This window comes from Balaenoptera acutorostrata, chromosome 5 (genome assembly GCF_949987535.1).
Source record: "Balaenoptera acutorostrata chromosome 5, mBalAcu1.1, whole genome shotgun sequence".
Classification (NCBI taxonomy): Eukaryota; Metazoa; Chordata; class Mammalia; order Artiodactyla; family Balaenopteridae; genus Balaenoptera; species Balaenoptera acutorostrata.
Window position 1 is genome coordinate 107481473 of NC_080068.1, and position 23033 is coordinate 107504505.

Here is a 23033-nt window from a genome sequence, read left to right on the forward strand (position 1 = left end):
CTGCCATATCCAAGTACCCCAGCCTGTGCCTTAAACACAGACATTTATTTTCTCACTGTTCTGGAGGCTGGAAGTCCAAGATCAAGGTATCATTTAGGTTGGGTTCTAGTGAGGCCTCTCTTCCTGGCTTGGAGATGGCTGCCTTCTCACTGTGTCCTCTCATGGCAGAGAGAGAGCTTGGGTGTCTCTTCCTCTTACAAGGACACCAGTCCTATCAGGTTAGGACCTCACCCTGTGACCTTGCTTAAGCTTAATTATCTCCTTAAAGGCCCTATCTCCAGATACAGTCACATTGGGGGTTAGGGCTTTAGCATATGAATTTTGGAGGGACATAATTCAGTCCATAATAGTGTACCTCAAATTTCATGTCCACCAGGAACCTCAGAATGTGAACTTATGTGGAAATAGTGGGGGCTTTGCAGATGTGATTAGTTAAGAAGAGATCATTCTGGATTAGCATGGGCCCTACATCTAATGACTGGTGTCCTTACGAGAAAGTCATTGTGAAGACAAGACACACAGGGAGGTGGCCATGTGAAGACAGAGGCAGAGACTCGGGTGATGTGGTCACAAGCCAAGGAACACCTGGAGCCTCCAGAAGCCGGAAGGGGCAGGAAGGATCCCCCCAGAGCCTCCAGAGGTAGCTGACACCTTGATTTCTGACTTCTGGCCTCTATAGCTGTGAGAGAATAGATTTCTGTAGTTTTGGCTACCCAGGAAACTGATACCGGAGCCAGTCTTGTTCAGAGCCAGCCACTGTTGTAAGTGCTTTCTGAGTATTTGATCATTTTATCCTCATGAGAATCCTGTGAGGCAGAAACTGCGTTTTCCTTCCTTCACAGATGAGGAGCCAGGAAGGATTTTCTTGAGAAAAGTGCAGGGTGGGATTCAACTTGTCAAAGCCCCAGGCTCCCAGGCAGGAAAGGAACAACACCATGTCTGGGGTGGGGGGAGTCAGGACTCAAATCCCTGGGCTGGGAGTGAGCATACTGAATTCCAGTCCCCTTCTGGGTACTAACATGCTGTGTGACCTTGAATTGGTTACATAATCTCTCTGTGCTGGCCCAACCATCCTGCTCAAGTCCTACAGCCAACAAGCAGAGAGATGGGATCTAAAGTAAGCCTCTTTAACCTTAGTGCTGATGTCCTCGCCATGACCCATGCTGTTGAGCGTGGGCTGTGAATACCGCCGTGAGGACAGGCTCTGGACTCAGATGGCCCGGGGTCCAATCCCAGCCCAGCCATTGACCAGCTGTGTGGTCGGCAGCAGGTTATCTAACTTGTACCTCAATTTCCTCTGATGCACAGCAGAGCCTGAGGACCGCTGCCTTGGGGGGATGGGGTGAGAGTCCAATGGACTAAGGCTCACGGGCAGATGCCACTGATGATGCACCCCAGCAGGGGACAGTGTCCAGCAGGCTGACACTTCCTCCTTGGAGCTGCAATTAGAATCTCAAGTCTTGGTCAACTAAATGCCACTTTCCTCCTCCACAAAGCAAGGATAAAACACTGATCACTGCTACAAGGAGGAAATACAGGTGGAAGTGCCGGGCCAGTCTCAGTGGGTGGCAGTGAATACATCATTTTCAGTAAAGATTTGACGATGCTGATGTGACCACAGCCTCAGGCCCCAGCAACGTCCTTAGGATATTGTACACTTGGCTTACCGTGGCTGGTCTGGCTGCCAGCCCATTGAAGTGTGGGCCGAGGAAGTAAAGACGCCCTTGTTTCTAGCATCAGGAGAGCCCAGCAGGTGTGAGTGAGGGGTGATGGCTGCTGGAGTCTCTGTCTCAGAAGCAGGCACTTGGAAATGCCCTGCATGAGGAGGGCTCAGGCAAGGGGAAGGGGGGCCAGCAGTTCTGTGCATCTGTGCAGGTGCTTTTGAAAGAAATGGCCCAAGGCCTGTGCCAGCTTCTTTCCCAGAGTCACTGCAGAGCTCTTTCCTATGATTCACGTCGTCATTGCACATCAAGCCCTCTGGTACCAGATAACTTTGGTTTATTTTACATCCCTTAATTGTGGAAATCATTGCCTTGGGTACTGGAAACTGCTTTATCTGATATTTCCAAAAGGTGGAGGTTGAAATCCTCTGGTGTGGTAGAAAGAAGCCAATTGGAAGATTGGAATGCTTGACGAGGACATTCCCGGGTGGGCGCTCAACATTCCTGGGTGGGTGACCTTGGGCAAGAGCCTTAACTGCTCCAAGCCCATTTCCTTATCTGCGAGATGGAGACAGAGAGCCTGTTGACCATTATGGCAGCGCAGGAGGGCAGGGCGGAGGGCCTCACGTGGCAGGTGCTCAGTTAACACCTCCCCTTCTGCCCCGTCACTGAGCGTGTTGAGCAGGAAGCCTTGAGCCCAGGGGTGGTGAGCATGACTCTGGACCCAGGGCCTGGGGGAGAGTGTGGCTTCCTCGCCAGCCAGCTGTAAGCTCGTGAGCCTGTTAGTTCATTCGTTCAATGAATATTATCGAGCACTGCTTTGTGCAACCCACAGTCTCAGCACCGGGGCCTCAGCAGTGAACCAAACAGATAAAGTGCTTATTTTTGTGGAGCTGGAGAAGCAGCAACACACGTGGGGTTCCAGCAGGCGCAGCAGCAAGGAGGCCAGTGTGGCAGCTCTGGGGGAAGGGGAGACAGGTACGGGCTAAGGTCGGAGTCTTGTAGGGCCTTGCAGTCCATCCGAAGACGTTTGCATTGACTTCTGAGTGAGATGGGAAATTGCCGGCATGTTTTGAGTAGGGAAATGACTTGCCTTAGGTTCCCAAGGATCCCTCTGGATTCTGTATGGAGGATGGACTGTAGGCGGCAAAAGTGGAAGCAAGGAGGCCTGGGGAGGCATCGCAGTGGTCCAGGCAAGAGATGCTGGGGGCCTGGGCCAGGATGGTGCGGGTGAGGATGGTGAGGAGGCCTGGGATTGGGGTCTGTTTTGATGGTCAGTATCTGGGTCTCCTCTTAAAATGGGGATGGTCACTATCTGGGTCTTCCTATGGCTGTTCAGAGGTTTGAATAAGTTCCCACATGCAAAGCATATAGGAGAGCGTGAGGCACACAGCGAGCGCTGAAATCTGTTACCACGATCCTGGTTGTTATCACTCACCGTCTAAGAAGGTGTGTCTGCACAGAGTGCACTCATGAGGTAACCTGCCTTACAGTCTGGCTGGCTCCTTCCCAGACCTCGTCACACAGAGGCATAATTCTCCCCTTTCTTTGGGCACTGATCGTGATATTGCAGGCACGGCGGCTGTGAGATAAATTTGATCACCACCTAATGGTTCTCAGGCTGCAGAGAAAAGTGCATTTTTCTAAATTCCCACTGTCTCTTGGCCTCTAAACAAACAGTGAATTCTCATTTTGACTGAGATGGATGCCGCTAAATTACACGTCTTGGTGCCTTGTAGAGAGATTCCTGAAATGAGCCCAGAGTCTTCCTGATAATGACGGGCGCAGAGCTGAGTTTGCCGCTGTTGTATCACAGGGTGCCCTGGAGACCCGCTTGTTTATTTGTTCATTTCTGACTGTCCTCCCCCTGCTGTTTCTCCTGAAGGGCTCCTGGGGGAGTAGGGTGATAACAGCCCTGCCAAGGTCAGCCGTCTCAGCTTCAGAATCTCATGGGAAGTTAGGGCTGAGGAAAATAAGAGAAAAAGTGCAACTCTGTCCTCAAAGAAGGCAGGAATAATAGTGATAGGCACTCATGAAGTGTTTGGGAGTAGCCCCCAAGACCACCCTCGCTTCTGATACCAAATGCAAGTCCAGAGGTCCCCAAGACCACCCTCAGTTTCTTCAGTTCTGTAGAAGGACTCATACTGAAAGCTGTTCTACTCATGGTTATGGTTTATTACAGCAAAAGGATACAGGTTTAAGTCAGCTGAGAGAAGAGGCACATGGGCAGAGTCTAGAGTTCTAAACGCAAAGCTCCCAGTTATCCTGTCCTGGTGGAGTCGTGGGCAGTGCTAACTTCTCCTGGGAACAGTGTGTGGCGTTACACACCGAGCATTGCCATCCAGGGAAGCTCAGCCAAGCCTTAGTGTCCACAGTTCTTATTGGGGCTCAGTCACATGGATGTGGTGGACCGCCAACAGGGCTGACCTTAAGCCCCGGCCCCTCTAGAGGTGGAGCTGATGCCACATGGCCCAAGGGCCCCACCCTAAATCGCATCATGGTCATAGATTGTCTGAAGCTGCCCAAGGTTCCCAGGTAAATAGAGACCCTCTTATCAGGCAGGACATTCCAAGAACTTAGAAGTCACTTCCCAAGAACCGTGGACCAAGGCCAGGCCTCTCTTTCAGCAAGGTCAGTTCATCACAGCACTGAAAGGTTAAAGTATTTTGTTTAAAGTCACACAGCTGGGGGCATGGGATACAGGCCCAGGGCTGTAACATTCAGGTGGGGAGGAGTGATTTGGTGGACAAGAGGAAGGCGGGGGCGTGGAGTCCTTGCAGGGAGGGCTGTGGTGTGTTCTGCAGAATCCAGCTGGGGATGACACATTGCAGGCAATCAGTCAACACTGATGAGTAAACGAATGGGTGAATCAATGCATCAGTGAATATATCAATCAACTGAAACATTGGCATCCTGAAGATGGTGTGTTATTGCTGATAGAACAAACTACCACAACTTAAACTTAAAAACAACGAAAGTTATTACCTTACATTTCTGGAGGTCAGAAGTCCAAAATGGGTTTTAGTGGGCTGAAATGAAGGTATCGGCGGGGCTGGTTCCTTCTGGAGGCTCCAGGGAAGAATTCGTGTCCTTGCCTTCTCCAGCTTCTAGAGGTGCCTGCATTGCTTGGCTTGTGGCCTCTTCCTCCATCTCCAAGCCACAGCCATGCTCCTCCTGCCTCTGCTTCCATCCTACATCTCCTTTCACTCTGACTGCCTGCCTCTCTCTTTCATTTACTACAAGGACCCTTATAATTATGTGGGAACCACCTAGATAACCCGGGATAGTCTCATCTCAGGATCCTTGGTTTTCACTTAGTCCTTTAATCACATCCACAAAAATCTCTGACTGTGTGGCACATTCAGAGGTTTCAGGGATTAGAACATGGACATCTTGGGGAGCCATTATTTTGCCTATCACAGGTGGGAAACAGTAAGTTTCCAAAGAGTAGAAGAAACTAGGTTTGGGAGAAATACCAAAACGATGATTTGGGGGCAGTGTTCTATTGGAAGTAGATCTTGAGAAGGAAATTGACAAGTGTAGGCACCATACGGCTCGTGTCACTGGAAAGAGGATTTCCCCGGGTGCTACAGAGGGTGAGTCAATTCCATGGTCCTTTATCAAGGTTAAAGTGTGATAAATCATCACTAAGTATGACAAGTCTGAGAAAGATAGACTGGTATGCTTACGTCTACTTTACTGTAGCAAGCTACGGGAATGTGGCTTTTTGTTTTATTTTAACAAGACTAGTAGAGTAATTAATTTATGTTTTCTTTATGTACAGAAGTAAAACTTGCCAGTGCCCTCAGGGTACCACATGCTACCTGATTATACCTCTCCCTCCTTTTAGTAATTTTCACAATCAGCTCACCTCCCTGCAAAGAGCTGCAAAACTGCAAAGGAGAGAAGAGTCACCCAGGAATCAGGCCAGGTTGTGGGCCTGATTCAGCTGTGTACCAGCTATGCGGCCTAGTCCATATCATGTAACCTCTCTGATGTAGCAATTCTTAGCTGCCTTCTTTGTAGATTGACCATATGAAAGAACCCACTTAATACCCCAGAATGCCACCCATAGCTCTCAGGATAAAGTCCAACATCCTTAACCTGGCCATAGTGACCACCCAGCCTGGTCCATGAAGTGCTCACATGGCCTGACCCATGAGACCCATCTGACTTGGCCCAAAGGCCAACCTAGTCTGGTCCATGAGACCCACCCAACCTGGCCCATAAGGCCCCCTGACCTAGCCCACAAGGCTCATGTGACACAGCCCACTCACCACTTGTCTGGAGGCATGTCCCTTGCTCCCTGCCTTCCAGCCAACCTCAGACATCCCTCAGCTCCCCAGAGGTGCCCCAGTCCCTCCTGCCACAGTCCCTTTGCATGTGCTCTTCTGCTGCCTGAAATACCGTTCCCTCCCTCCCCTCAGTTTGGCTTGTTCTCATCTTGTCTCAGCTTACATGTCACTTCTTCAGGGAGCCCTTCTCCGACTCCTCCTCAGATCCGTTAGATTCCCTGGTCTGTCCCTAGGGCTCCCAGCCTCCCTGCCATCACACTTGCCATAGGATATTGTGAGTTCCTGTGCGATGTCTGCCCCCTCACTGGGGGTGCGTTCTCTAAAGTCAAGGTCCACGTCAGCTTTGTTCACCCAGTGGCCCTGGCACAGAGCCTTCCTGCAGTAGGTGCTCAAGAGACATTTGCAGGATGAACCCGTGAAGGCTGTGAGGATATGACACCTTTATGCCAGAGCTTTCACCTTTAGGGCCCCTTCTGTCTGGTGTGGTATCACGTAATTATGACCACAGTAATGCTGTGCAACAAGATACCTCAAAACCCTGTTGCTGAAAATGACAGTGATTTATCCCCAGGGTCTGTGCATCAGCTGGTGGTTGGCTGATCTAGGCGTGACTAACACAACTTGGCCACACACACAACTGTCTCTACTCTCCTTGGACTAGTGGGCTGGCCTGGGAATGTTCTCCTCATAGCGATGACAGGGGTCTAGCCTCCAAACTAGCCCGTTTCGCCTCCACCTCATTCTATTGACCAACGCAAGTCACATGACTGACCCGAAGTTAAAGGGTTGGGGAGGCACTTCCCACTCCCTGTGGGAGGGCATGCAAGGTTATGTGGCAAAGGGCATGGCTCTGGGGAAGAGGAAAATCTGGAGCCACTGTGCCCGTCCACGCACATGTCTCCTGTGTCTCATGTCCTCAGGAAGCAGGTATCATTTTCCTCCTCTGTTGGGTGAAGCCCCAGAGAGGAAGAGAGTCGCCCCTGGTCACACTGCTGGCAAGTGACCCAGTGCAGGTGGGTTCCCAGGCTCCTGACCCTTGATCCAACCTACTTCCAGTTTTGTGGGTTTTTTAAACATCTTTATTGGAGTATAATTGCTTTACAATGGTGTGTTAGTTTCTGCTGTATAACAAAGTGAATCAGCTATACATATACATATATCCCCATATCCCCTCCCTCTTGCGTCTCCCTCGCACCTTCCCTATCCCACCCCTCTAGGTGGTCACAAAGCACCGAGCTGATCTCCCTGTGCTATGCGGCTGCTTCCCACGAGCTATCTATTTTGCATTTGGTAGTATATATAAGTCCATGCCACTCTCACTTCATGCCAGCTTCCCCTTCCCGTTTTTAAGAGACCCAGTTTCACCTGTGCTCTCAGCACTGCTCTGTCCCAGGATCCTGTGTGCACCTCACTCTGAAGCAGTTAACTGCGCATCTTCAAAACTGTCAGGGTGTGGTCCCTGCAGGGGAACATTTCTGGTTCCTGTGATGAACCGGAAACTCACAGGGAGCCGGGCCGTGTCCATGGGATCCTGGAAGTACATGTTTTATTCACACAGTCAGCACTCACCCTCATCAGTACACCTTCAGACCTGGCCACGTCCGCGCCTTGTGTGAGCTCCTTCACGGGTGCAGGCTGCCAGGTCTTGACTCCTCCGCATGGCATTGAGCTCCCTGCCCCCGGAAGGCTGACCCGCTGCTGCTCCTCTGCTTCCACACATCCCGTGCTCCCGCCCACTGGTCCACCTGGCTTTCTCCCAAGGGCACCTGCCCACCTCTGCTGGGAACGCCCCCTTCCCTTCCCTCTCTCCTCCCCACCCTGCAAGCAAATGGAAACACAAACTGCCTTTTCTCCAAAATGCTCTGTTCCTGGAATAAAAATAGCAACAGGTAACATTTATTGAGAGCCACACGCTAACTTTTCCCAACCTCTCTGGAATGATAATAGCCAGCGTTTATGAAGCATTTGCTCTGTGCTGTGTGCTGTATCTAATCCTGACAATCAGCCCTCAAGGCAGATGCTGTCTTTACAGATGTAGCTTGCGTCTTATCCCTTTTGCAGGGATGAAAACTGAGACTCCTTTTCAAAGGTTTCAGAATATGTGCCCTTCCCCTGCCCCAGTCCTTTCTCTGCAAGAAGCCTGGAGAAGACACTGGATCCTCTGGGTCAGGCTGCAGAGGCGGAAACCCGAGTGAAGGACAAGTCAGGGTGAAATGCCGCCCTAGCTTGGGTTCTGTGTGCTTCTATTTGAGCAAAAGTGCAGGGCTGAGGCCCAGGGCCAGCCTCTCCCCTGACCAGCATCCCCCTGCTGTCCGACCCCTCACACGCGCTGAGAGAGAAGAACACAGATTAATTCCTGTTCTATTTCAGGCACAGAATAAATCAGCATCTCCCAAACGAAACGTGTCAACGTTAAGTGGGAAGCGATGTGTTTTATGGCCTATCAGAGCACGTGTGATGATGCAGATGTGTCTCTGTCCAGGGAGCAGACAGAATCCAGCACATTTTTTATTAGAAAGAGCCTCGACTAATGGACTATGTAGCTTTTACAAAGTTCACCTTTCTTGAATTTGCAAACAGTGTATTTTTGCAGTTTGACAATCATGAACAAAAAAGAAAAAGGTGTGTCTTAGTAACCCCAACTGCTGCTATGGAAGGATAGATTACAATATAGGAGAATCAATTTTTAAAATCTGTCTCCTAGCAGAAAATTGGGATTTCCAGAGGCTGGAAGAAAATGTAAATCACTCCCATATTATTAAACCATTTTTATTGCGAAATGTAATAGACACTAATAAATGGATAACACATAACCTTATGGATTAACAAATGACTGTTAAAAATACATCTCTGTAACCCCCATCTAGATCAAGAAAGAGATCATGACCAGGACCTCTGAAGCCCCCTCACACCTCCTCCCAATCCCAATCCACTCCCTGCTCACAAAACAATACTAAGAAAAATTAATAAGACCTAAATAAATGTAAAGATACACCATGTTTCTGGATTGGAAGATGTGATATTGTAAAGATGTTCATCCTCACCAAATTGATCGATAAATTCAAAATGCTAATCAAATTGGTGGCTATTAGTTATGGAGGATATGGACTGAAGCTACACATACACACAGCCCAACAATTCCGCTCCTTGGCATATGCCCAAGAGAAACAGGAGCACATGTGTATCAAACAACATCCACAAGAAAGTTCACGTCAGCAGAATGTGTAATAGTCTAAAATAAGAAGCCACACAAATGTCCCTCAACAGTAGAATGGATAAATGGTGGTGTATTTATACAGTGAAATACTACAGACCAGTGAGGAAGAATGAACTACTGCTACACATGACAACACAGAGGAATGTCACAAGGACATATAAAGTTGAGATACGCAAACCTAACATGCTATATGATTCCATTTACATAAAAGCAGGACCTTTGTAGTTTCTACCCTCAGGTATAATGCTTGCTATAGTTTTTTTTTTTTTTTCAGATTAAGGAAGTTTCCTTCCATTTCCTATTTTGCTAAGAGTGTTTCTTCTGCATGGAAATTAAATTTTGTGAAGTACATTTTTCTTCATTTATTCACATAATCGTCATGATGCTTTTCAGCTTTATTTTGTTAATGTGACAAATTGCATTGATTTGGGTAATGCCATTAAGTGCATACAAATTTAGAACCTTTACATCTTTCTGGTGAATTAAACCTTTTGGTGCTCTGAGCTGATCCCCTTTCTCTCTAGAAGAGCTTTTTTTCTTAAAAACTATTTTATCTACTTTTTTTAAAATTTATTTGTTTTTATTTTTGGCTGTGTTGGGTCTTCATTGCTGTGCGCGGGCTTTCTCTAGTTGCGGCGAGCGGGGCTACTCTTCATTGCGGTGCATGGGCTTCTCATTGTGGTGGCTTCTCTTGCTGCGGAGCACGGGCTCTAGGTGCGCAGGCTTCAGTAGTTGTGGCACGCGGGCTCTAGAGCGCAGGCTCAGTATTTACAGCACACGGGCTTAGTTGCTCTGCGGTATGCGGGATCCTCCAGGGCCAGGGATCGAACTCGTGTCCGCCTCATTGGCAGGCAGATTCTTAACCACTGTGCCACCAGGGAAGCCCTTTATCTACTATTAATGTCACAAAAAGTGACCCTGTGTTTATTAGGTGCTGCTTATACTCTCATCCATTCTTTGTTAAAAAAAATTACCTAAGAGCATCATGGTTAGATCATGGGTGCAGGAGCCTGACCACCAGGGCCCTGTGTGTGAACTGATGCGATTTACTTAACCTCTCTTTTACATGTACAGATAAAACCTCAGTTTCCTCATCTGTAAATTTCTTTCATCAGTTTTGAGAGATTCCTCAGCCATTATCACTTCAAATATGACTTCTGCCTGGACTCTCCCTTCTTTCCTTCGGGGACTCCAATTAAATTTTGGACTTTCTCACTGTATCTTTTAGCCTTTATCTTCTCCTCTGTATTTTCCATCCCTTAGTCTCTCTTTACTTTTTTCTGGATTTTCTCCTGATCTTTCTTCCAGTACTAATTCTCTCTCCAGCTGCATCTAAACTGCAGTGAAACCTATACATTGGGTTCATATTATTGAACAGCGTTCGTCAATTCTAGAAGTTCTGACTTTTTTTTAAAAGTAAGTAGCGTTACTTTTTATAATTTCTAGCTCTTTGCCTTAAGGTTTAAGAGTGGCTTTTAACGTCATGAGCATGGTAAGCATCAATCCTTTAAAGTCCTTGTCTTCTAATCACACTCTCTGGACTACCTGTGGGTTTGTTTTTCATGTCTGTTGTTTGTGTAGGTCTTTGGTCGTATTCTTATCTCCTTGTGTACCTGTTTATTTTTTCTCATATGCCTTGTCTCAGATTTGTACATATATTGGTAAGAATATTTTCAAGCATGCAGTGATGCTCTCCTCCCCCAGAGAGGATTTTCCTTTGCTTCTGCTCGATGACTGGGCCTCTAATGATCGAGAGTCACGTTAATTCAAGGTCTGGACTTGAAATATGCTGGGTCACCCACATGACCAGACTCCAGGTTGCCATCTGTTTAAACCAGTCAGATCTGGTTTCCTTCCATTTCAATCATGTATCTCTGGTGCTGCTTTTTGGGTTCCAGCCCTAAGTGTGGAATGCTTTACGAGGCCCCAACCCGTATGAGCTGTGAACTCCACCTTCTGTCCCTTCGACTGCTTGAGGCTGTCAGAGGTCCATCAGCTGTGCAGCCATCTCCCCTGGATTGACCTACACCCCTTATGTAAACACAGCCCCAGGGCTGGGCACACTTCTCTGACTGCATCTTCTCCCGACCTTGGGCACCACACTCTTCACTACCTTGTTAGCTCTTTGGGACTTTTATGATGATTTAATAAACATTTTATCCAGCTTTTTAAAAAAATTCTTCTTCAGTGGGAGAAATTGGTTCAAATTACCTGGTTGGCCACTCTCAGAAGTAGGATCTCTAAATCTTTTTAAAAGGTGTGGGTCCCTTGTGCCCCTGTCATGGTCACTTTATCACAAACAAAGTTCAGCTTGGCCATGAACTTTTTAAAACATGGCATTCATTGGGTTTCATTAACACTGATTTGAGTTAAATTTAACTTATATTCATTGAGCACACCAAGTATGACTTCGGTACACCAGAGGAGGTGCTGAGAATTTTTTTTTCCAAAAAGAACCAATTATCCTTGTAGCATACAGGTTAAGAGCATGAGTCCAATAGTCCAACAGCCAGGACCCACCCTCTGCAAATGTCCAGTTACTTATCTTCTCTGGGTCTTAGTTTCCTCACCTGTAAAATAATGGTAATTATAATAGAACATCTTCATTGGACTGTTAGAAGGATGGATGAGATTATACAAGAAAAGTGTTTATGACACTCTCTGGCACATGGTAAGAATTCATAATTATTAACAATTATAATATTACTACCTGATATTTGCCAGGTGCTCTTCTAGGCCCTATAGATGCTAAAGTAATAAGACTTTATTCGTAGAAAACCCTGTGGTCGGCATATATATGGAATCTAAAAAAAAAAAAAAGTTTCTGAAGAACCTAGGGGCAGGACAGGAATAAAAATGCAGATGTAGAGAATGGACTTGAAGACACGGGGAGGGGGAAGGGTAAGCTGGGACAAAGTGAAAGAGTGGCATGGACTTATATATACTACCAAATGTAAAAGAGATAGCTAGTGGGAAGCAGCCACATAGCACAGGGAGATCAGCTCGGTGCTTTGTGACCACCTAGAGGGGTGGGATAGGGAGGGTGGGAGGGAGATGCAAGAGGGAGGAGATGTGGGGATATATATATATGTATAACTGATTCACTTTGTTATAAAGCAGAAACTAACACACCATTGTAAAGCAATTATACTCCGATAAAGATGTTAAAAAAAACCCCAAAAAACCCTGTGGTCAGGAGGCCTTCCCAGAAGAGGAGACCTCAAATTGAGTTTGGAACATGTGAGGGGAGTTCCTAGATGGAGAAGGGGAAATGGGCATTCTGCATCATGTTGGTGTGTGATGCATTCAGAAACTGCAGTCAGGTGCTTAGTCTAGGAGGGTGTGAGACGTGGGTGCAGATCTGAGTATGATGCAGCCTCTGCTCTTGGGCAATTGTGGTCCAGGAGGGATAACAGATAAACTGTAGTTTTGATGCCCTGGTGGGGCTAACCAAAGAGCTGCAGGAGCCCAGGGTGAGAAATGTCCATGTTAGTCTGAGTGGCCCAGGCAAGGCTTCACAGAGAAGGGATTATTTTGCAGGGGTTTTGCAGGGTGAAAGTCCATTTCAGGTGTGAAAGTGCCCGGAGGTGGGGAGAAGGGGAGAGGCTTTAAAAAGCATCCGTATAATGAAACATGCAACGAGATGCCATTTATGTGAAGTAACACACACACCAAAAGCCACATTTATGGACATGATATATAGTGAAAGTATAGAAATCTAAATTGGAGACAGATGCTGAATTCATGGGGATGGCTATCTCTGAGGACTCTGGGAGGGAGGGGAAAAGAATTGCAGAGCGAACTTAAAGGATTCCAACTTAACCTGTAAGGTTTAGTATTTTTAGTCTGAAACCAAAAAGGAAAACTGAGTGGTGGATTCAGAGATGTTTAATATATTATTATCTACAGGTTTTTGTTTTTCACAATTAAAAAGATTTTTAGAAAGAGAATGGAGTGGGGGAGGTGGGATGAAGGTAACAAAATGGTGAGAAATGAGGCAGCCCCTGAAGCCCTGCTAGGCAGCTCTGATTGCGATGGGAAGAGAGGTCTTGCAGGTTATTTGAGCTGGAATTGAAAGATCTACGCTTGTGCAAATAACTCGCCTAAGTGTGGACGGTGGAGGGAGGCAGGGAGACCACTGAAGGGTCGTGAAAATAATCTGGATGGAGGTTTAGAGGAAACGCCAGTGATTAAGGGCTCATTGGGTCAGAAGCGCAGGTCTGGCAGTTGACTGGGTGAGGGTGAGAGGGCTGGAAGGCAGTGGGCGTTTCCCAAGACTGAGTGTGTTTGTGTGCATGTGTGTGCGTGCACGCGCCTGTGTGATTTGAGAGCTCCCTTCGCTGGATTTCCTCTGTGTCCTGCGTGAAACCCTTGGCCCTGCCCTGGGTGAGAGCCTGACATGTAGCTCCATCGTGTGGCTCTCGGCTTCAGGAGCTGTATCGCAGCACCATGGAAACGTTCCAGAAGTTTGTGGACGTCCTGTTCCTCCAGACGCTCCCCTGTGTGACTGACCTCTCCCAGGCAGAGTGTGAATACCTGAGGCAGGAGGCCCAGGAGAACGCGGCCCAGCAGCTGGAGAAGTTGGATCGCTTCCGGAGTCAGCAGTGGAAACTCTTCCAAGATCTCCTGGAGCAAGAAAAGCAGGTGCAGCATTTTGTAAAACTGGGTCTGGAGTCTGCCTTTTTTTAAAACTTCTGAAGAATAACGAGGGATTTCCTTCACTGAGCATCCCCTAGTGCCTATGCTAGATGCTTTACCGAGATTCTGGTTGCCAGCCTTTCTCAATGGGGAGAGGGGGAGAAGAGAGCAAGAGCCATCCTCTCCCAGGATAGGAAGTCAGTAGATGATGCCTTCGGTTAATCCAACAAGAAGGGCAGCAAAGCCTTCTTTAGAATAATAGAAATAAACGACAGAGAGCGGTTCTTCAAGGGAGTAGATGGGTGGGTGGGGAGGAGCTGCACACACGGGACTCCTGTTTTTCAGTGAAAGTTGATTTCATTATTAAAACCATGTATATATGTGGTAGACAGAATAATGTCCCCACATCCTAACCCCCAGAACCTGTGAATATGTTACCTAACAGGGCAAAGGGACCTTGCGTGCAATCAAATTAAGGATCTGGGGATGTGAAGATTATTCTGGATTATCTGAGTGGCCCGGTGTGATCACAAGGGTCCTTTTAAAAGGGAAGGAGGAGGGTCAGAGTCAGAGGAGATGTGATGACCTAAGCAGAGGCTAGAGTGATGCGTGCATCAGCCGAGGAATGCGAGCGGCCTCGAGAAGCTGGAAAAGGCACAGAGCCGACTCCCCCCAGAGTCTCCAGAAGGAACACAGCCCTGTTCCTTTTATTTCAGACTTCTGACCTCCAGAACTGTAGGATACTAAATTTGTGTCATGTGAAGCCACAGCGTTTGTGGCCATGTGTTACAATAGCTATGTAAACTAATATACCTCAATTTTATTTTTAAAGAATTAAGAACTGTCAAATTTCTAAATGAAAACGCCCGCATTTCCTTTCTCTCTTGCTTTCCTGCATGCTAGAGGCTGTAAAACTAACATGCTCAATATCCCAGCATCTAGAAGCGGCCGCGTGATGCCGTTCTAGCCTATGAGAGAAGGTATGGTACCTGCACAAGGCTTCTGTTCCCTAATGCAAAGACCAAGTGTTGCCAGGAGACATCCTCCTCTTCAGTGTTCCCTGTTCTTCCTGCCCAGAGCAGGTACAGGAGGACTGGAGGTATGCTGGCCTTCCTTTGACGTAGAGGCAGGATTCAGGAGGGTGGGGCAGAAAGGCGGACTGTCCCAGCCCTGGACTGCCTACCCCAAGGTGCTTGTTATGAGAAACACCCTGTCTTTTTACATTGAGTGTTCAGTTAGTTACAAAAGAGCACTCAGCTGATGCATCCAATAGAAGTTTTCTAAAGCAGCTAACGGGCGCTGTACAAAGTACCAATAAATAAAGGGAAGCATCATGCAAACATAGGGCCAATTCCAGCCTGGGACAAGCATAGGGCCTAGTTTCCTGCCTGTCCAATTTATTAGACCTCCTTCTAATTAATTTCAGTCTGCCGTCAGCTGCATTGTGTCGTCCTGTCACTGGTGACTTGCAGTCTCCTCGATATGGCTGTAGGCTCCTGGAGGACAGCAGCCCTGCTTTTCGTATTTCACTTCCTTAATCAAAGCCCAGTAGCTGGGATATAGCAAATGCTCAGGAAAACTTTGCTGCATTTCCAGCAACAATAATGCAGCTTTGGAAATTATCACAGGGTCACCAAGGGTAAATGAAGCTGAATTCCTCTGATTCATACCAATCCTGGGCCCCAGACCATATAATTTACCATCTCCGGGGAAGGAGGGGAGAAACCTGGGCCTCAGCGGTTTGGAAAGATCACCAGATAAGTCTGGTGTGCCTCTGATGTCGGCTCCCAAATGGGGATCAGGCCTTTTAGAGACAGTTGTGGTTTGAAGACAGGCTTCTAATCTTGGAAGCTGAATGCCTGGGTTTGAACCAGAGCAACCCCGTGAATGGGCTGGGTGTCTCTTGCCAGTCAGCTGATTTCCCACAACTCTGCTTTTGCACAGCTTGCTAAGTTTCTCTGAGCCTCAGCTTTCATGTGAAAAATAGGGATCAAAATACCCAACAGGGTTGCTGCGAGATAATGCAGGTTAAGACCCTTCACGCAGTATCTGTTTAATTGCTTAATGACTGACATTGAAAAAATCTAGAACTTCATTTCTGATAAATTATTAGGCAAACAGCCATGATTCATCTAAAAACCTCTAGTTATGAGTCTTAAGTTACTTTAAGCAGATATCAGACAATGCATAGCTTCTGGTTTTTATTTTTTATTTATTTACTTTGTGAGCATATGCATGCGTGTGAGTATTCCTTTGCTTGTGCAGAAGTATTTCAAGAGGAGTTCTGCATGCAAGAAGCAAGCAGAAGTTAATGACCTCATCAACTGATTAAATAAGTATGACCCAAGTCTGTTTTCTCAAAGTTTGGATGTCAAAATTAATTTACTGATTGATTGTTTAATTGCCTTAAATTACCACAAGATATTTAGAGATCCATATTCTCTCCCACTTTCCATATTTCCTTGATGATAAAAATGAGATGAACTTTCTGTGGTCAAGATGAATATTTAGTCATGAGAAGAAAAGGCCAACAAAACTATTCATGGAAAATCTAACACACACACAGACTATGAAATGCATTTTCCACTTATTTTCTATCCAAAAGGCCTTGGTGATTTCATATCCTGTTACTCAGAGAAGTTGTTAAATATTGTGGAGTTTGTCAGTCACACAACTGGAACAGGTTGTAGAATGGTGGTTCTCAAAATGTGATCCGTTCTAATGCAGGTTTGTGGGCTTCTCCCCAGTCTGCTGAGAGCAAGCCCTCTGGTCTCCCTGAACCCATGGCCCCTTGTGGTCTATTCTCAACCCCCAGCCAGAGTGATACTTTCACTTAAAAATTTTTTTTCTCTTCCATTTTATTAAAAAAAATTTTTTCTCTTCCATTTTTACCGAGATGTAATTGACATTACAGCACTGTATAAGTTTGAGGTATAAAGCATAATGATTGGACTTACATGCATCATGAAATGTTGACCACAGTAGGTTTAGTGGACACCCATCATCTCATATAGATACAAATTCAAAGAAATAGAAAAGAATATTTTTTCCTTGTGATGTGAGGATTTACTCTCTTAACAATTTTCATACAGAACATAGAGCAGTGTTCATTATACTTGCCATGTTGTACATTACATCCCTGGTACTTATTTATCTTACAAGTGGAAGTTTATACCTTTTGACTATTTTTATCCAATTCCTCCTCCTCCTCCTCCGGTAACCACAAATCTGATCTCTTTTTCTATGGGTTTGTTTGTTTTTTGTTTGTTTTTGAAGTATAAATGACCTACAACACTACGTTAGTTCCTGTTACACAACACAGTGATTCAATATGTCTGTACATTTCAAAATTATCACCATGATATGTCTAGATACGACACGTCACCATACAAAGATATCAAATAATTATTGACTGTATTACCCACATTTCATACCCCTGACTCATTTATTTTGTAACTGAAGTTTGTATCTCTTAACCTCCCTCACCTATTTCTCTCCTCCCCCCTACCCCCTCCCCTCTGGCAAGCACCTGTTTGTTCTCTGTGTCTGTGACTCTCTCTTTTGTTACGTTTGTTCATTTGTTTTGTTTTTAAAAATCCACATAGAAGTGAAATCATACAGTATTTGTGTTTCTCTGTCTGACTTACTTCACTTAGCATAATAGCCTCTAGGTCTGTCCATATTGTCGCAAATGGCAAGATTTCATTCTTTTTTATGGCTGGGTAGTATTCCATTGTATATACCACATCTTCTTTATCCATTCATCTATCAATGGGCACGACTTTGCTCCCATATCTTGACTATTGTAAATAATGCTGCAATGAACATAGAGGTGTGGATATCTTTTCTAATTAGTATTTTAATTTTCTTCAAATAAACACCCAGGAGTGGGATTGCTGCCTTATATGGTAGTTCTGTTTTCAATATTTTGAGGAATTTCCATACTGTCTTCCATATTGGCTGCACCAATTTACATTCCCACCAACAGTATATAAGGGTTCCCTTTTCTTCACATCCTCGTCAAAACTTATTTGTTTTCTTTTTGATAATAGCATTCTGACAGACATAAGATGATACCTTATTGTGGTTTTGATTTGCATTTCCCTGATGATTGGTGATGTTGAGCATCTTTTCATGTGCCTGTTGGCCATCTGTATGTCTTCTTTGGAAAAATGTCTATTCAGATCCTCTGCCCAATTTTTAATTGGGTTGTTTGTTTTTTTGATGTTGAGTTGTATGAGTTCTTTGTATATTTTGGATATTAACCCCTTATAGGATATATCATTTGCAAATATCTTCTCCCGTTCAATAGGCAGCCTTTCTGTTTTGTTGATAGTTTCCTTCACTGTGCAAAATGTTTTTAGTTTGATTTAGTCCCGTTTGTTTATTTTTGCTTTTGTTTCCCTTGCCTGAGGAGACATATCCAAAAAAATATTACTAAGACCACTGGAAGGTAAGGCTGGTCTTGGGGCTAGTGCTGGCCCACCAGTGGGCAGAGCCAGGTCCCTGGGCCTCTGGCTGCAGGGCCCTGGGGGTCCTAGAGTTGGTGTTGGACCACTGGTGGGCAGGGTAAGGTCCTGGGCCAGCTGGAGGCTCTCAGGGGTCCTAAGGCAGTTGGCCTACTGGTGGGTAGGGCTGTGTCCCTGCCTGGTTAGCTGCTTGGCTTGAGGTGTCCCAGTACGGGTGCCGACAGGCTGGTGGGTGGGCTGGATCTCTGCGCTAATGAACCAGAGGGAGGATTCCGAAAGGGCGCTTACCAGCACCAGTGTCCTTGTGGTAGAATGAGCTCCCCAAAATGGCTGCTGCCGGCATCCATGCCCCAGGGGGAGTGCCAGTTGCCTCCTGCCTCTCTGGGAGGCTCTCCAAGATCAGCAGGTGGGTCTGACCCAGCCTTCTTTCAAATTACTACTTCTGCCCTGGGTCCTGGACCTTGTGAGATTTTGTGTGTACCCTTTAAGGATGGCTCTCTATTTCCCATGGTCCTTTGGCTCTCCCGAAAATATAAGCCCCACTGGCCTTCAAAGCCAAATGTTCTGGGGGTTCATCTTCCAAGTGCAGGACCCCTGGGCTTGGGAGCCTGATGGGCCTCGGACCCCTTACTCCTTGGGGAGAACCACGGCAGTTGGAATTATTCTCCTGTTTGTGGGTCACCTACCTGGAATTATGGGACTTGACTTTACCATGACTCTGCACCTCCTACCCATCTCCTTGTGGTCCCTTCTTTATACCTCTAGTTGTAGATTTTTTTCTGCTAGTCTTCAGGTCTTTCTCATTAATAGTTGCTCTGTAAATAGTAATTTTTATGTGCCATGGGAGGAGGTGAGCTCAGGGTCTTCCTATTCTGCCATCTTGGCCAGTCACTGCTCCAGAGGGAGCATATCATATACCACTCATTTTTAAGATGCAGATTTTAACACCATTTTAACATCTCTGAAATTGAGATGCATCTTAATTTAATTACCAGTGATTTTTCTCTCTGTGTGGTACCTCAAATAACTGCATCTCATAATTACTGGCACATTAGATTTGATAAAAGACACGGTGTCACATCGTGTCATTTCTCAGCTCAAAACCCCCTTCTCATTTCAGGCAGTGGAAAAGCCAGAGTCCTCACCATGCCCTACACAGCCCCGCCTGTCAGGACCTGGTTACCCTCTGACCCCCTCCCTGTCTCCCCCTCTCACCCGACTCCAGCCTGCCCGGCATCCTTGTGTCCCTCCAGCTCCCTGGGCGCTCCTGCCTCACTCATCCTGCTTCAGGTCTTTATCCCGCAGCCACCTTCACCTTGAGGCCTCCTCTGACCATGCTTTTAAAACTGCAGTGCTTCCCTCCCCCCAGCACTCCAGTGTCTGCGTTAGGTGTTGACTTTTCCACCGGCCCTACCTCTAAACCCACCCCTTTTATAGCAGCATGTACCGGGCATGCACTGCCTGTTGGTTCCTTTTCCCTTTCTCTCGTTAGTAAATGAAAATTTGAAACAAAGAGTAAACATATGGGAAACCACAGAATAACCTGGTAGCAATGAACAGGGTCAGTGCTCTGGCCCACGGAAGCAGCTTTTTGCTTCGGAATTTAAACATTCATGAGCCTGCATTCGATAACGTTGAAGAGGGTGGTGTGACCATTGCAGGCACCATCTGATCCTGTGATCTCCGTCCTCTTGATCGGCTTTGGATCCCGTTGCTAGTTTTATCTGCCTTCTCAAAACGCACACCAAAGACCCCCATGTTCTTAGTGACAATGTTAATTTACCTTTTAGAGAATCTACACTGTGTAGAATTTTCTAGAATGTTCTGGTTTCCCAAGCACTTTGACAGGTTATTGTAGACCCCTCACAAGAGGAGTCAGGGACTGACTTAAAGGAAAAGTTCTGAGTCACACAGTGTGATTTTGTGAGATTAAGTATGTGCTGTGAATCTCAGGGCCCAGAGAACTGAAGTCTAGGCTGCTTACTCACACCCAGACCTCTGTGCTTTGTCCCTGTTCTGCATACAGCATGGCCATCTCCAGAAAAGAGTTACATATGTGGGAAAGTAAAAGGGTCTCACCTTAGTGATTGAGCCCTTGGTGTAACACAGTCCAGCTGCATGTTTCTAGGTGCATGTTTCTCCCTGTGATGCGAGATAGTCAGGGAGGAGCAGATGCAGCCAGAAAAGATTTGAGCTTTGGGGACAGACAGACTTAGATTTGAGCCTCTGCTCCACTAAAAAGCTGTGTGGCTTTGGACCTCACAGGATTTTCACAGATAAAGCCACACTGAAGATGAGCTAACATCCAAAATTACAAAACACACAAGCAACAATCCACCATAAGTGAGAGCCAGCATGTACAGCAAGCACCAAGTTTAGACCACAACAAGCACCGAGAAATTCAGGTGAAGGGACTATTAGAGAGCGCTTATAAAGGGAGTATGTTTAAAACAATAGCAGAAGGAATTACTAGCATAAAAACAAGACATGATGTAAAAAGATGACAGATAAAAAACCACATAGTTTATGAATGAAAATTATAGTCATGAAAACAAATTTAATGGATGAGTTAAACAGCAGATCAAATTATGGTTGAAGACACAGTGTGTAAACTAGGAGATAAAGGTGAGAAAGTGGTCCAGAATATGGCACAGAGAGCTAAAGAGATGGAAAATATGAGAGGTTAGGAGACATGGGAACAGAATGAGAAAGTCCTGGAGGGTCTTCCTTAGTCTTCTAAGAATTCTAGGAGAGAATGAAGGAGAGATAAAATTCAAAGTGATAGGGCTTCCCTGGTGGCGCAGTGGTTGAGAGTCTGCCTGCTAATGCAGGGGACGCGGGTTCGAGCCCTGGTCTGGGAAGATCCCACATGCCACGGAGCAGCTGGGCCCGTGAGCCACAATTGCTGAGCCTGCGCGTCTGGAGCCTGTGCCCCGCGACGGGAGGGGCCGCGATAGAGAGAGGCCCGCGCACCGCGATGAAGAGCGGTCCCCGCACCGCGATGAAGAGTGGCCCCCGCTTGCCGCAACTGGAGAAAGCCCTCGCAGGACCGAGGACCCAACACAGCCAAAAATAAATAAATAAATAAATAAATAAATACATAAGAAAATCCTTTAAAAAAAAAAAAAGACCTTTATTAAAAAAAAAAAAAAAAAAAATTCAAAGTGATAACAGATAAGAAATTTTCAGAAGTGCTGACTGTCATGAATTCTAAGGTAAAAGAAATGTTGATTAACTTAAGATTTCTGGAGTTGGGAATGTACATTAAAAATTTAAAACCACTGAAGAAATAGAAACAGAATAGGTAACTTTCAAAGCAGTAGAGAACAGTGATAACATAAAGATCCTCTTCAGAATAAAAGCTACAGGGAGCCTAAAAGATCCCCTTCAGTATCAAAGCTACAGGGTGCCTAAAAATAAATCTGACCAATGTTTATAAGAGCTTAATGGAGAAGTTTATAAAATGTTGTTGAAAGGATAAAGCAAGAATTGAGAGAAAGGCCTTGTTTTTGGATAGGACAACTCAATTTTGGAAAAACAGTGATTCTCTACAAATTAATCTGTAAATTCAATCCAATTACAAGAAAATCTAAAAAAAGCTGTTTTCCCAAACTTGATAAACTGATCCTAAAATTCGTATGTAAAGAAAAGCAACCAAGAATAGTTAAGACAGTTTTGTACAAAAGAATGTGGGAAGACTTGCCCTAGCAGCTATGAAGTCTTCCTATAAACTACAGGAATTAAAGCAGTGAGGTATTTGTATAGAAATAAACAGACAGATCCACAGAATAAAAGGAGGAGCCTGGAATGAAATTCATATATATATGGAAACTATGTCAGACAAGGTGGCATGACAGGCCCATCATAAAAAGATAAATTACCTAATAAATGGTGCTAGGACAATTAGTATCAATTTATCCAGGGAAAATTAGATCCCTTCCTCATGCCACAGAAAATATGTATTAAATGGCTTAAGATGTACATGCAAATAGGAAACATTTTTAAACTTTCACCGAAAATATAAGAGAAAAATTTAATTAAATCCAGGGAGAAAGGGATTTTAAAAAAATAAGAAACAAAGACGTGATCCAACAAAGCAATGATGGATGAAATGAACTTGAGTTGACCCCTGTTCCTCTGTCCTGGGGTTTAGGTGTGGATAGAGGAGGGATTTTTTAAAAATCCCTTAAGAAAGGGATTAAAAAAAAATAAAAAACAAAAGGTATGACCCAACAAAGCAATGATGGATGAAGTGAACTTGAGTTGACCCCTGTCCCTCTGTCCTGGGGTTTAGGTGTGGATGGAGGAGCACACACTGTCCACTGTGCTGCAGACACACCTGCGGGATGACCAAGAAAGCATCATCCACCGAGTCTTGGGCCAACTTGGCGGCCTCAGTGAAGAGTGAGTACAGCTTTCTGGAGGGTGGGGGCCTTGTGTCCTGTGTGATACTCCATGCTAACCTCAGTGTCCTCATCTGTAAGGTTACCCATTCCCCGGCCTCCCTTACAGTGTGATCTTGAGACCAAATTGTAAATATAAATGTGAAATAGAGTGATAGCAGAGTGCCATGGATGCAAGCTTGGAGTCAGAATTGATGTGGGCACATGACTTACTGGATATTTTACATCTCTATATATTTTCAACCCCATGAGATATTAGTTTTGGTTTATGCAGTCAGTATTCATTTAGATTTACCCTTTCCGTTGCTCTTGATTGTTTCCTGTATCTTTAAGTTTCCATCTAGGAGTAT

General features: G+C 45.7%; 1 protein-coding gene across 6 annotated transcripts in view; it reads left to right on the forward strand.

Annotated features, from left to right (window-relative positions):
- Positions 1–23033, forward strand: part of EVC (EvC ciliary complex subunit 1) — an 87947-nt gene that overhangs the window by 43765 nt on the left and 21149 nt on the right. For 4 of the 6 annotated variants that reach the window (XM_057546412.1, XM_057546410.1, XM_057546411.1 and 1 more), the window contains 2 exons: positions 13605–13817; positions 22575–22684. In XM_057546412.1, coding sequence (XP_057402395.1) covers positions 13605–13817; positions 22575–22684 — 323 coding nt within the window. Of the gene's footprint in view, positions 1–8326; positions 8793–13604; positions 13818–22574; positions 22685–23033 lie in introns of those variants that run through there. The other 2 variants (XM_057546415.1, XM_057546414.1) reach the window with 2 other exon arrangements.